Source organism: Macaca mulatta, chromosome 20 (genome assembly GCF_049350105.2).
Source record: "Macaca mulatta isolate MMU2019108-1 chromosome 20, T2T-MMU8v2.0, whole genome shotgun sequence".
Taxonomy (NCBI): domain Eukaryota; kingdom Metazoa; phylum Chordata; class Mammalia; order Primates; family Cercopithecidae; genus Macaca; species Macaca mulatta.
In genome coordinates this window covers 67957685-67971509 of record NC_133425.1, presented here as the reverse complement: position 1 = coordinate 67971509, position 13825 = coordinate 67957685, and the positions used below count along the sequence as shown (strand labels likewise).

At 41.6% G+C, this 13825-nt stretch overlaps 2 protein-coding genes across 15 annotated transcripts in view; one reads left to right on the top strand and one right to left on the bottom strand.

The window, feature by feature from the left end:
• ZNF821 (zinc finger protein 821) overlaps positions 1 to 13825 on the bottom strand; it is a 166489-nt gene that overhangs the window by 45200 nt on the left and 107464 nt on the right. The window lies entirely within an intron of this gene.
• Positions 1 to 13825, top strand: part of IST1 (IST1 factor associated with ESCRT-III) — a 33638-nt gene that overhangs the window by 9679 nt on the left and 10134 nt on the right. For 10 of the 14 annotated variants that reach the window (XM_077984558.1, XM_077984557.1, XM_015126603.3 and 7 more), the window contains exons 2-4: positions 10640 to 10742; positions 11477 to 11657; positions 12088 to 12175. The exons of 1 other annotated variant lie outside the window; for it this stretch is intronic. In XM_077984558.1, coding sequence (XP_077840684.1) covers positions 10655 to 10742; positions 11477 to 11657; positions 12088 to 12175 — 357 coding nt within the window. In that variant the 5' untranslated portion in view covers positions 10640 to 10654. Of the gene's footprint in view, positions 1 to 10639; positions 10743 to 11476; positions 11658 to 12087; positions 12176 to 13209; positions 13308 to 13825 lie in introns of all 14 variants that reach the window. 3 more of the 14 variants (XM_077984559.1, XM_077984560.1, XM_077984553.1) reach the window with 2 other exon arrangements.

Sequence of the window (13825 nt, the reverse complement as noted above, 5' to 3'; positions counted from 1 at the left end):
TCCCAAAGGGCTGGGATTACAGGCATGAGCCTCCGCGCCCGGCCGCTAATTTATATTTTTTATTTTTTTATTTTTATTTTTATTTATTTATTTTTTGTTTTTTTGTGTTTTTGTATTTTTTTTCAATTTATTTTTATTATTATTATACTTTAAGTTCTAGGGTACATGTGCATAACGTGCAGGTTTGTTACATATGTATATTTGTGCCATGTTGGTGTGCTGCACCCATCAACTCGTCAGCACCCATCAACTCATCATTTACATCAGTTATAACTCCCAATGCAATCCCTCCCCCTCCCCCCAAATTTTTATTTTTAATTGTGGAGATGGGATCTTGCTCTTAGGCTGGTCTTGAATTCCTGAGCTCCAGCAATCCTCGCACATCAGCTTCCCAAAGTGCTGGGATTACGGCATGAGCCACCATACTTGGCTTCCAACTTTCTTTTGATTAGTGTTTGCATATATACCTTTCCTATACTTTACTTTTTAAACTACCTACATCATTATATTTGAAGTGAGTTTCTTGTTGACAGTATATAGTGGATCATTTTTTGGTTCATTGCCACAATATCTGTCTTAATTGTGTTTATACCATTTTCATTTAATTATGTAATTTTTGAATGTTTGAGTTTAGGTTTATGTTTTATTATTTGTTTTCTGTCCTCATTTTTGTTTTTGTTTCCTACTTTTTGGGCTATTTGAACACATTTTAAAATTCCAGTTTAAAATCTGTTTGTTTTTTTTTTGCTTTTTTTGTATAGTGTTTTTGTTTTGTTTGTTTTTTTGAGATGGAGTCTCACTGTGTCACCCAGGCTGGAGTGTAGTGGCGTGGTCTCAGCTCACTGCCACCTCCGCCTCCTGGGTTCAAGCGATTCTCCCGCCTCAGCCTCCAAAATGGCTGGGACTATAGGTGCATGCCACCACACCGGGCTAAGTTTTATATTTTTAGTAGAGACGGGGTTTTACTATGTTGGCCAGGCTGGTCTCGAACTCCTGACCTCGTGATCCACCCGCCTTGCCCTCCCAAAGTGCTGGAATTATAGGCATGAGCCACCGCGCCCGGCTGTATAGTATTTTTTAGTGATCGCTCTAGGGATTACAATGGATGAACTTAAGTTTTCTTTTCTTTCTTTCTTTCTTTCTTTCTTTCTTTCTTTCTTTCTTTCTTTCTTTCTTTCTTTCTCTCTCTCTCTCTCTCTCTCTCTCTCTCTCTCTCTCTTTCTTTCCTTCCTTCCTTCCTTCCTTCCTTCCTTTTTTTTTTTTTTTTTTTTTTTGAGACAGAGTTTCACTCTTGTTGCCCAGGCTGGAGTGCAATGGCACCATCTCAGCTCACTGCAGCCTCCACCTCCTGGGTTCAAGTGATTCTCCTGCCTCAGCCTCCTGAGTAGCTGGGATTACAGGCGCCCACCACCATGCCCAGCTAATTTTTTGTATTTTTAGTGGAGATGGGGTTTCACCATGTTAGCCAGGCTGTTCTCGAACTCCTGACCTCAGGCAATCCACCTGCCTTGGCCTCCCAAAGTGCTGGGATTACAGGCATGAGCCACCGCACCCAGCCGAACTTAACTTTTCATAGGCTACTTAGAGTCCATGTTTTTCCACCTCTCATGGAACACGAAAACCTTACTATTCTATAGATGATCTCTTTACCCTTCTTCCCTTTATCCCATAATGTTGTGGTTATCTTATATATTACATTTACATACATTGAAAGCCCTATCAGACAGTACTGGTTTTGTTTTTAATTGTTAAACATATTTTAAGAGACTTGCAGAGCCATCTATAACCAGATATTTGCCATTTCTGTAACTCTTGCTTTATAATATTCTGGGTTTCCTTCTGGTTATCACATCCTTTCTGCATTAAAAACTTCTTAGCAATTCTTTTTTTTTGGAGAAGTCTTGCTCTGTCACCCAGACTGGAGTGCAGTGGCGCCATCTTGGCTCACTGCAACTCTGCCTCCTGAGTTCAAGCAGTTCTTCTGCGTCAGCCTCCCAAGTAGCTGAGACTGCAGGCGAGCGCCACCATGCCCAGCTGATTTTTTTGTATTTTTAGTAGAGACGGGGTTTCACTGTGTTAACTAGGATAGTCTTGATCTCCTGACCTTGTGATCCACCTGCCTCAGCCTCCCAAAGTGCTGGGATTACAGGCTGGCCTTTTTTTTTTTTTTTTTTTTTGAGATACAGTTTTGCTCTTGTTGACCAGGCTGGAATGCAATGGTCAGATCTTGGCTCACTGCAGCCTCCACCTCCCGGGTTCAAGCGATTCTCCTGCCTCAGCCTCCTGAGTAGCTAGGATTACAGGCGCCCACCACCACACCCAGCTAATTTTTTGTGTTTTTTTTTTTTTTTTTTAGTGGAGACGGGGTTTCAGCATGTTGGCCTGACCTCAGGCGTTCCACCTGACTCGGCCTCCCAAAGTGCTGAGATTACCAGACCTGAGCCACCAGGTCTGCAAATTTTTTTTTTTTTTTTTTTTTTGAGATGGAGTCTCGCTCAGTTGCCCAGGCTGGAGTGCAGTGGCACAATCTCGGCTCACTGCAAGCTCCGCCTCCCGGGTTCACGCCATTCTCCTGCCTTAGCTTCCCGAGTAGCTGGGACTACAGGCGCCTGCCACCGTGCCCGGCTAATTTTTTGCATTTTTAATAGAAACGGGATTTCACCTTGTTAGCCAGGGTGGTCTCAATCTCCTGACCTTGTGATCTGCCTGCCTTGGCCTCCCAAACTGCTGGGATTACAGGCGTGAGCCACCTCGCCCGGCCCCCTTATGGGATTTAATGACCCAACTGTCATTAAGATATTAAGACCCCTTGGTGTTGTCCTACAGATCTGTAAGGCTTTGTTCACTTTTTTCAATTTTTTTCTCTCTTGTTTTTCAGATTAGATACTTTCTATTGACTTACCTACAAGTGCCCTGGCTCTTTTCTCTGTCATTTCCCATTCTGGTATTTAGTCCATGCAGTTTCCTTCTTTGGTTTGTATTTTTTTATTCTAATTTTTTTTTTTTTGAGACAGGATCTTACCATATTGCTCAGGCTAGTCAGCTAAACTAGGCTCAAGCAGTCCTTCTGCCTCAGCCCCCTGAGAAGCAAGGATTAGTTCTAATTTGTTTCCTCTTTATGTCTTTACTTTTTTTTTTCTTTTTTTTTTTTTGAGACGGAGTCCCACTCTCGCCCAGCTGGAGTGCAGTGGTGTGATCTCAGCCCACTGCAACCTCCACCTCCCCGAGTCAAGCAGTTCTCTGCCTCAGCCTATTAAGTAGCTGGGACTACAGGCATGCGCCACCACACCTAGCTAATTTTTGTATTTTGAGTAGAGACGGGGTTTCGCCATGTTGGCCAGGCTGGTCTTGAACTCCTGACCTCATGATCCACCTACCTTGGCCTCCCAAAGTGCTGGGATTACAGGCATGAGCCACTGCGCCTGGCCTGTCTTTACTTTTTAATCTTTCCATTTAAGAGAAATTTCCCTTGTTGCAGCATTTTTTTTTTTCTTTTTTTTGAGACAGTCTTGCTGTGTTGCCCAGGCTGGAGTGCAATGGCACAACCTCGGCTCACTGCAACCTCTGCCTCCCCAGTTCAAGCAATTCTCCTGCATCAGCCCCTTGAGTAGCTGGGACTACAGACATGTGCCAACTTGCCTGGCTAATTTTTGTATTTTTCGTAAAGGAGGGGTTTCACTACGTTGGCCAGGCTGGTCTCGAACACCTGACCTCAGATGATCTGCCCGCCTTGGCCTCCCACAGTGTTGGGATTACAGGCGTGAGCCACCGCACCCAGCCAGCATTTTTATAGTAGCTGCTTTAAAGTCTTTGTCAGTTAATTCCAACATCGGTGTTGTCTCAGGTTGATTGTGTGAGTTGAGATTTTCCCAGTGGGTATTTCACCCACTCTTTGTCTATACCAGGGGTCTCCTTTCTAGTTCCTCAAACCAGGACTAGACAGCTCTTGATGCGCTTTCTCTCTGCTGATGTTCATTTCTGGGTTTCAGGCTGCTGTGCATCCCGGCTGGGGAACATCAGAGGGAAAAATGATAAACTTGATCCCAGTTTATTGGTACTTCAAACTGTGGTCGTCTTTGTCCATCTGCTCTTATTTTTTATAGTTCTCAGATAGCTGCTAAATGCATTCTGTTCAGGTTTTATAGCTTCATTCAGTGAAACAGACACTGAACCTAGAACCCTGTTCCTTGTATTTTTTTGTTTCTATTTTTAAGGACCACCCATGTTGCTCTAAGTACAGCTGTTTAATTAATTTTGTCTGCTGCATAGTATTCTGTCATGTTTTTGTCACATTTTATCTGTCTTTTTTTTTTTGGATACAGGGTCTCACTCTGTCACCCAGGCTGGAGTGCAGTGTCATGAACACAGCTCTTTGTTGCCTCCTTGACTTGACTTCCTGGGTGCGAGTGAGCCTCCCACCTCACCCTCCCAAGTAGCTAGGACTACAGGCATGCACCCCCACGCCCAGCTAATTTCTAAATATTCTGTAGAGAGAGTCTTGCCATGTTGCCCAGGCTGGTCTTGAACTCCGGCCTCAAGCGATCTCCTGCCTGGACCTCCCAAACTGCTGGGATTATAGGCATGGACCATCATACTTGGCCTCATTTGTCCTCTTGAAATGGACACTTAGCATTCTTCTGCTTCCTTACTACCACAAAATGCATACATGTGTCTTCATGGTGCTGTGTACAAATTTCTGTGGTGGTGTATGTCCAGGAATGGGATTGCTGTGTCTTAGGGTATATGGATACCTTTCATTAAAGTTCTTAAGGTATATGGATACCTTTCATTAAAGCATACTTTTCATTAAATACTGCCAAATTAGTGTCCAAAATGGTCATATCAATTTGTACATTTATATCGGCCATTATTTGAAAGCCTACTTCTAATTTTTGCCAATCTGACAGGTATAATCTTATCTTTGTTACCACATTAACTTCTAGGATTATACAAAATAGTAAATGAAAACTTGAGAATAACTCCTTAGGTTATCCTTCTCTTAGAAATGTAACTGCTTACTTGACAAGTTTGGTGTATCCATGTTTAAGCTGGAGTAATTGTCTACTAAGGGCAAGATCTTTGTAGGACCCATGATAGAGAAATACTCAGGAATATTTTTTGTACCTTTTTAAACCTAGTTACCTTATAAATCAAGTGTATACTGAATAATTTAACGGCAAGTTGGATAATGTTCTTTGGGTTAGTGTCTTCTAATTTCAGTCACCTGGCCAACATGGTGAAACCCTGTCTCTACTCAAAATACAAAAATTAGCTGGGTGGGGTGGCATGTGCCTGTAGTCCCAGCTACTCAGGAGTGATAAAAATAAATTGTGTGGGAGTTGATTTGTTATCTTGATTATATAATAAAAGGCCTTGATGTACAGCAGTCCTCCCTTATCCATGTTTTCATTGTCTGGACTTTCAGCTACTTTGGTCAAGTGTGGTCTGAAAATATTAAATGGAAAATTGCAGAAATAAACAGTTCATACATTTTAAATTGTGTGTCATTCCAAGTAGTTTGATGAACTCTCATGCCATCCTGTTCATCCCACCTGGGATTTGAATTACCCGTTTGTCCAGCGTATCCACGCTGTGTATTGTACCTGCCCATTAGTCACTTAGCCCCCTTGGATATCAGATTGAAAAACATGGTACTATGTATAGGATTCGGTATGAGCTGCAATTTCAGGCATCCACTAGGGTCTTGGAATGTAACCCTTGGATAAGGGGGTACTGCTGTACTTCATAAGGGCAAGGGTGGTTATGTATTAATAGAAATATTCTTAAATATATGTGAATACATTTTTGTAAATATTCATCAATTTGGAGTATATAAGAGAAAATACTGAGGCTTCCCTTTAGCTTTACTTTCCAGAGTTAACACCATTAAAATGTTAATACCTGTTTTTATAGGCGTCTTCTCCATGCATTTATATACGTGTATAAAGTAGTATCATAATGTGTATGCTACTTTTCAGCTTGATTTAAAAACAAAAAAAAAAAACATTGGGAGGCTGAGATGGGTGGATCACTTGAGGTCAGGAGTTCAAGACCAGCATGTCCAACATGGTGAAACCCCATCTCTACTAAAAATACGAAAAATTAGCTAGGCATGGTGGCGCGTGCCTATAATCTCAGTTACGTGGGAGGCTGAGGCAGGAGAATAGCTTGAACCCAGAAGGCAGAGGTTGCAGTGAGCCGTGATCGCACCACTGCACTCCAGCCTGGGCGAGAGTGAGACTCTAAGAGTCAAAAACAGAACAATAAAAGTAACACATCTTGGAGCTCTTCCCTTTAATTTTTTCAGCAATTATTATCTGAGTGCTTGCTTTGTGCTAAAATGTTTTAGAATGCTACATTACCTTTTTTAAAAAAAAACATAAAAAAAAACTATTGCTATACAAAGATTAGCTGGGTGTGGTGGTTCATGCCTGTAATCCCAGGCACTCCGGAGACTGAGGCAAGAGAATTGCTTGAACTTGGGAGGCAGGGGTTGCAGTGAGCTAAGATCACGCCACCGCACTCCAGCCTGGGCAACAAAGTGAAGACTCCGTCTCAGAAACCATAAAAAAACCGCCAAAAAACAAAACTACTGCCATGTATCCCATAAAACAGATGTGTTTTAATCAGTTTCTAATTGTTGGAATTTAGATGATTTTGTCATTGTACGTTCCCCTCTATATACAAGTGAATGTGAACTGTTCTTCAGGATAGACATTTAAACTTGGATGTTTTTTTTTTTTTTTTTTTTTTTTTTTTTTTTTTGAGACAGGGTCTTGCCTAGGCTGGAGTGCAGTGGCACAGTCATGGCTTACCTTAGCCTCAACTACCCAGGCTCCAGTGATCTTCTCACTCTTGCCTCCCAAGTAGCTGGGACTATAGGCGCTCACCACCATGCCTTGGCGAATTTTTGTAGTTTTGGTACAGTTGGAGTTTCACCATGTTGCCCAGGCTGGTCTCCTGAGCTCAAGTCTCTGCCTCCCAAAGTGTTGTGATTACAGGCATGAGCCACTGCTCCCGGCTAAACTTGGAAGTTTGAAAGAGTGACCTTGAGAGGTGGTAGCAATTTACATTTCCAGCAGGAGTTTGAGAATGCACCAGTTTTCTCACTCATCATCATGATCAAGTTTAGAATAATCTCCTTTGCAGATTTCCCCCCAAATATTGCTTACCTTTTAATTTTTTTTATAGTTTAAGTAATTTTTCCATACAAAATAATTTTTGTCTCTTAAAAAGGTCTGTTCTATCTCCTTTATAAAATATTCTTTTATGTTTATCCCAATATGTTAATAGTTTTGTTTTAGCTCTTGAGAATTAAAAAATTTAACTGTGGTGAAAAACACATGGCAACATGACAGAATTTACCAACTTACCCATTTTTTTTTTTTTTTTTTTTTTTTTTTGAGACGGAGTTTTGGTCTGTGGCCCAGGCTGGCGTGCAGTGGCACAATCTCGGCTCACTGCAACCTCCACCTCCTGGGTTCACGCCATTCTCCTGCCTCAGCCTCCCGAGCAGCTGAGACTATAGGCACTCGCCACTACGCCCGGCTAATTTTTTGTATTCTTTAGTAGAGACGGGGTTTCACTGTGTTAGCCAGGATGGTCTCGATGTCCTGACCTCGTGATCCGCCCGCCTCGGCCTCCCAAAGTGCTGGGATTACAGGCGTGAGCCACCGCGCCCGGCCAACTTACCCATTTTTAAGTGTAGAGTTCAGTAGTATGTACTCACATAGTTGTGCAACAGATCTCCATAAACTTTTCATCTTCCAAAACTGAAACTCTGTACTCATGAAACAGTTCCCTATTTCCCCCTACTCCTGGACCCTGGCAACCACCATTCTACTTTCTGTTTCTCTAATTTTAGATATCTCACACAAGTAGAATTTTACAGTATTTCTTTTTTTGTGACTGGCTTATTTCACTTACCACGATGTCCTCAAAGTTCATCTATAGCGTGTGATGGGTAGGATTTCCTTTCCTTTCTAAGGCTGATGAGTGCTCTGTTGTATGTGTAGACCACATTTGGTTTATCCATTCATCCCTCAGTGGCCGTTTGGGTTGCCTCCACCTGTTGGCCATTGTGAATAATGCTGCTGGGAACATAGGTATGCAAATACCTCTTTGAAGTTCTGCTTTCAGTTCTTTTAGATATATACCAGAAGTGGGATTTCTAGATTATATGGTAGTTACATTTTTAATTTTAATTTTTTGAGGAACTGCCATACTGTTTTTCCATAATGGTTGTACCATTTTACAATCCCACCAACAGTGCACAAGGGTTCCGTTTTCTCCACAGCCTGATCAGTACTTGAAATTTTCTTTTTTTTGATAGTAGCCATCTTAATGGGTGTGAAGTGGTATCTCATTGTGATTTCATTTTGCCTTTCTCTAGAGATTAATGATATTGGCACTTTTGATATGCTTGTTAGCTGTTTGTATATCATCTTTGGAGAAATGTCTTCAAGTTTTTTGCCCATTTTTTAATCACGTTGTTGTTGTTGAGTTATAGGAGTCCTTTATATGTAATTAGCTCTTGGTTTTTGTTTGTTTTTGAGACAGAGTCTTGCTTTCTCACCATGCCTGGAATACTGTGGTGTGATCTTGGCTCACCACAGCCTCTGCTTCTGGAAATCAAGCAGTCCTCCTGGCTCAGCCTCCTGAGTAGCTGGGACCACAGGTGCATGCCACCATGCCCGGCTAATTTTTGTATTTTTTTGTAAAGATGAGGTTTCTCCATGTTGCCTAGGCTGGTCTTGAACTCATAGGCTTAAGCAATCCTCCCACCTTGGCCTCCCAAAGCGCTGGGATTACAGGCATGAGCCACCACACTCACACCCTACTATTTAGCTTTTTGTTTTTGGAGACGGAATTTCACTCTTGTTGCCCAGGCTGGAGTGCAATGGAGCGTTCTCGGTTCACTGCAAACTCTGCCTCCTGGGTTAAAGCAATTCTCCTGCCTCAGCCTCCCGAGTAGCTGGGATTACAGGCATGCACCATCACACCCAGCTAATTTTGTATTTTTAGTAGAGACGGGGTTTCTCCATGTTGGTCAGGCTGATCTCAAACTCCCGACATCAGGTGATCCGCCCGCCTAGGCCTCCCAAAGTGCTGGGATTGTTTTTGTTGTTTGTTTGTTGTTTTTCCAGTAGAATACAGGTTCCTTTGAGGACAGGGATTGTACCTTTTTTTTTTTCTTTCTTTCTTTTTTTGGAGACAGTGTCTTGCTCTGTTTCCAGGCTGGAATGCAGTGGCACGATTTTGGCTCACTGTTACACCTCCTGGGTTCAAGCAGTTCTCCTGTCTCAGCCTCCCGAGTACTGGGACTACAGGTGTATATCACCATGCCCAGCTAATTTTTTTTTTGTATTTTTAGTAGAGATGGGCTTTCACCATGTTGGCCAGGATGGTCTCCATCTCCTGACCTCATGATCTGCCCACCTTGGCCTCCCAAAGTGATGGGATTACAGGTGTGAGCCACCGTACCTGGCCAGGATTGTACTTAATTTATGCTTTTTATCTCCAGCATCAAGCCAACATCTGACATACAGGTAATCAGAAAATACTTATTGCATGGATTGAACATAACTCAATTGCTGGATTCCAGATACTTGATGACATAAAAGCCCCATTTTAACCTGGGACTTAGGTTAATTCTTAAATGTAGGGTAGACTTTTGGGGGCAGTTTTACAAAAGGAAAACCCATCTGATGTTTTTTATTAGTGGTTAATTCACTAGTAGACAAGTACTATTCCTACTGTTTTTTCTTTCTTTGGTGCTCTTTTGATTTGTCTGTTCCTCAGTTACTTTGTTTGACCTATCTTTTGTTTGGATATTACATGTTTTTAAGTTTGAGTCCAGAATTTAAATTGAGAGAAATAGAAATTGTGCTGTTCTGAAATAGAATGCACAGTGGTCAATGCACAATGGTATACCCTAAAGTCTTGCGGGTAGAGGAGGGGTGGTTTTGACTGTAACTCTACTATTCAGTGAAATTCCTGGTAAAGAGCCTTCTGTTGTAGAATTTTGTAGGGCAGTTTTTTCGTGGACTTTTCACCCCTTTGTGTAACTCTGTACATGAGTAGATGTCAATGATATTTCTTGGGTACTAGCTTTTCCCCAAAGACTGAGACTTGTTGGCAGGATTTGGGGAGTTAAGATGCGAATATTTTCAATTATGGGTCTAAATTCGATCATCTTTCCCCATTGCCATCCCTGTTGAGATTTTTTTGGGAGAAGCAGGGAGCCCTTCTGCTTTTTTATCTTTTTATCACACCACCCCCTGCCAATATCTAGGTATTAATTTCATCTGTCACCAAATTCTTTCAGCTGTGCCTTCAAAGTAGATTTCAAATCCAGTTGCCTGACACTGCTAACCACCTTAGTCTGAGCCATTACCATCTCTTGTCTGGATGATAATAATAGCCTTCCCATTGGTCTTCCTGCTTCCAGTATTATCCTTCCCCAATTAGTTTTCTTTACAACAGCCAAAACAATCTGTAAAAAATGTGAATTAGAGCATGTCATTTTCCTGTATTAGAAAAACACTCTGGTTTGTTTCACATAATTCACCCCTAAGAGGCTCTAGTTCCTGAACTAATTTTGACTTGAAAATAGTCATTGTGCTTCTTCTGTTTCTAGGAGGAACAGCACAGCATGCTGGGCTCTGGATTTAAAGCTGAGCGCTTAAGAGTGAATTTGAGATTAGTCATAAATCGCCTTAAACTATTGGAGAAAAAAAAAAGTGAGTAGTGTACCTTTTTTTCTCCAAAATACATCACTGGATACTAGCACCCCAGTAGTGGATCTTTGAGGCCAGTACTATGAAGTCTTAGGGATCGTATCTTTTTTTGTTGTTGTTTTTGTTGAGACACAGTCTCACTCTGTCGCCCAGGATGGAGTGCAGTGGTGTGATCTCGGCTCACTGCAGCCTCCACCTCCAGGGTTCAAGTGATTCTTGTGCCTCAGCCTCCCAAGTAGCTGGGATTACAGGCATGTGCCACCACACCTGGCTAATTTTCATGTTTTTAGTAGAGACGGGATTTCACCATGTTGGCCAGGCTGGTCTTGAACTCATGACCTCAAAGCCATCCGTCTGCCTCGGCCTTCCAAAGTGCTGGGATTACAGGCATGAGCTACCATACCTGGCCTGGGATCATATCTTTTAAGCTTTGGATGCATTTCTGCCCTTTGTGACTAATAGACTAAGTGCCTTTTTTGCAGAGAAAGGGACATACTCTGTTGTTATGGAATTAGGTCACCTGACTCCTAAGTTGGAAATGTCAAGCCACATGAACTATATTTTCTCACCTAGACAGAGTAGCAAATTCTACAGTAGATGGGATGGGATTAGATTTGCTAAGGGAGAGGAGCTAGGATATAATAGAAACCACCCAGTTCTTCTTGCTGGGGGGAGATTGGCCTGTAGGCCAGATGCCAGTGCTCTACTGTGAGATTGGAGTGGGATTTGTGTCTTAGCGGAACTGGCCCAGAAAGCGAGAAAGGAGATTGCTGACTATCTGGCTGCTGGGAAAGATGAACGAGCTCGGATCCGTGTTGAGCACATTATCCGGGAAGACTACCTCGTGGAGGCCATGGAGATCCTGGAGCTGTACTGTGACCTGCTGCTGGCTCGGTTTGGCCTTATCCAGTCTATGAAGTAAGATACTTTGATTCAAAGACCTAAATGACTTCTGGAATTTGAGAAAGGAATAATATGGTCTCTTTCTGCATCAAGGGACTATTTCACATGCCCAAGGATCTGCTTCCTAACAGTTGCTTAAAGGCCTGATCTCAGTGTAGATAACTGTTAAAAAAAAAATACAGAATCTGAAACTGAGAAGCCTAAATTTGAATCTTGGCTCAACCATTTTCCAACTTCATGGCCTTGGGCTTGTTCCATAGTTTTAAGTTTCTCCAAAAGTAAAATAAGATCACGAAAATGGCTAGAAGCCTAGAGTTATTGTGAGAATCTAGTGAGATTCACAAAATAGCTTCAGAGGCTATAAAGTATATGAAACAAAAGCTAGGATTTTGTTGGTTTGTTTTAAAGAATGTTTTAAAAAATACTAATGTTTTTCCTTGATTAGGGAACTAGATTCTGGTCTGGCTGAATCTGTGTCTACATTGATCTGGGCTGCTCCTCGACTCCAGTCAGAAGTGGCTGAGTTGAAAATAGTGAGTACAAGTAGTTTCAGTGATGTCTGTAGCTTTTCATATTGTTAGAAAGGTTGGTTAATATAAGTTACTTCTGCCGATTTGACCAGATATTTTGTACCCTTCTTTGTTGCTTTTGAAATAGGTTTTGTAAATGTGTTTCTCTTTTTCAGCCTTATATCGTAGAATAGAACAGCGTTTTGCAAACTTGAGTAATTTTTTTAAGGAGCAAAGTTTCATGTTCTCGAGTTTTGTCTTAATGTTATTTAACACTATGCAAATAGAAAAGTTCTTATACAACTGTAAACAAGTAAAGTGAAAATAACATTAAGGTGACAGATGTTTTTGCTTTATTTATTAATTCCACAAATATTTATTAAGTAAATTGTATGAGCTGTGTGAGTGCTGGGGGTGATAGTGGTGAGCAAAATATGGCACCAGCCGTACTCCTGTAGCTTAGAGTCTAGCAGAAAAGATAGACATTAACCAGAAAATTGCACATCACAACATGGATATGGTACTGACTCCTAGGATACAAATTCAGTTGTGTTGTTTTCTATTTTCTACATCTTTGCCTTTCTGTTTTATTTCCTAGGAATTGTCTCATTCTTATCTCCCAACCCATCTACTGAGATTTCCTTGTTTTCTAGGTTTTTTTCAAGAGCTCTTTTTAGAAAATTCTCTGAATATTTTTCATACTCCATTTGTTTCTTGGCTACAATGTTTTCTGAGTCTCTGAGGATATTAATTATAGTTAATTTTTAAACTTCTGTCATGTTTGTTTCTCTCAAGTTCAATTTTCGTATTTCTTAGTTTTATAGTAGAAGTTTTCCCAAAGATTTAGTGGTCCTTGGGTGTCGGTTTACATTTAAGAGTGAGGCACTAAAAAGGAGGTTGGACCTTCTTGTGTGCATGGGTGGGTTTTTATTGCCAGATGCCTTCATTGCTGAGTGATCTGACTAAGCTCTTATTTGGAGGAATTCCAGACTGTGAGGAACTAGTCATCTTTCCTTGAGTTGGTCGTTTTCTCCAGAATCCTCCTATTTTCTGCCTAGAGTGTATAAGCTGGCTGCCAGCATTTCTGAGAGCCCAGTGGAGAAGGAAGCCAAAAATCTATTTGATATATAGAAGACTTACACTTAATTCTTCTGTTGTATCACTGTTGTCTCCTGTGTGTAGACTCGAGTCCCTTTAGTTTAGTCTCCCCAGAGAATAAACCTCGGATAGTCCAGTAGGGTGCCAGGGATAGTCATTGAGTTTTGTGGGCAGAGAAGAGGGACAATAGAGGCAACTGATTATTATGTAGATTTTTTTTTTTTTTTTGAGACGGAGTCTTACACTGTTGCCTGGAGTGCAGTGGTACAATTTTGGCTCACTGCAACCTCTACCTCCTGGGTTCAAGCGATTCTCCTGCCTCAGCCTCCTAAGTAGCTGGGATTACAGGTGCCTGCCACCACGCCCGGCTAATTTTTTGTATTTTTAGTGGAGACGGGGTTTCATCATGTTGACCAGACTGATCATCGAATTCCTGACCTTGTGATCCGCCCGCCTCGGCCTCCCAAAGTGTTGGGATTACAGGCATGAGCCACCACACCCGGCCGTTTTTGGTCTCTTCTGTACTCCTTTAAAATTAATCTCGGAAAAGGCTTAAATGTTACAAAATTCAAAAGC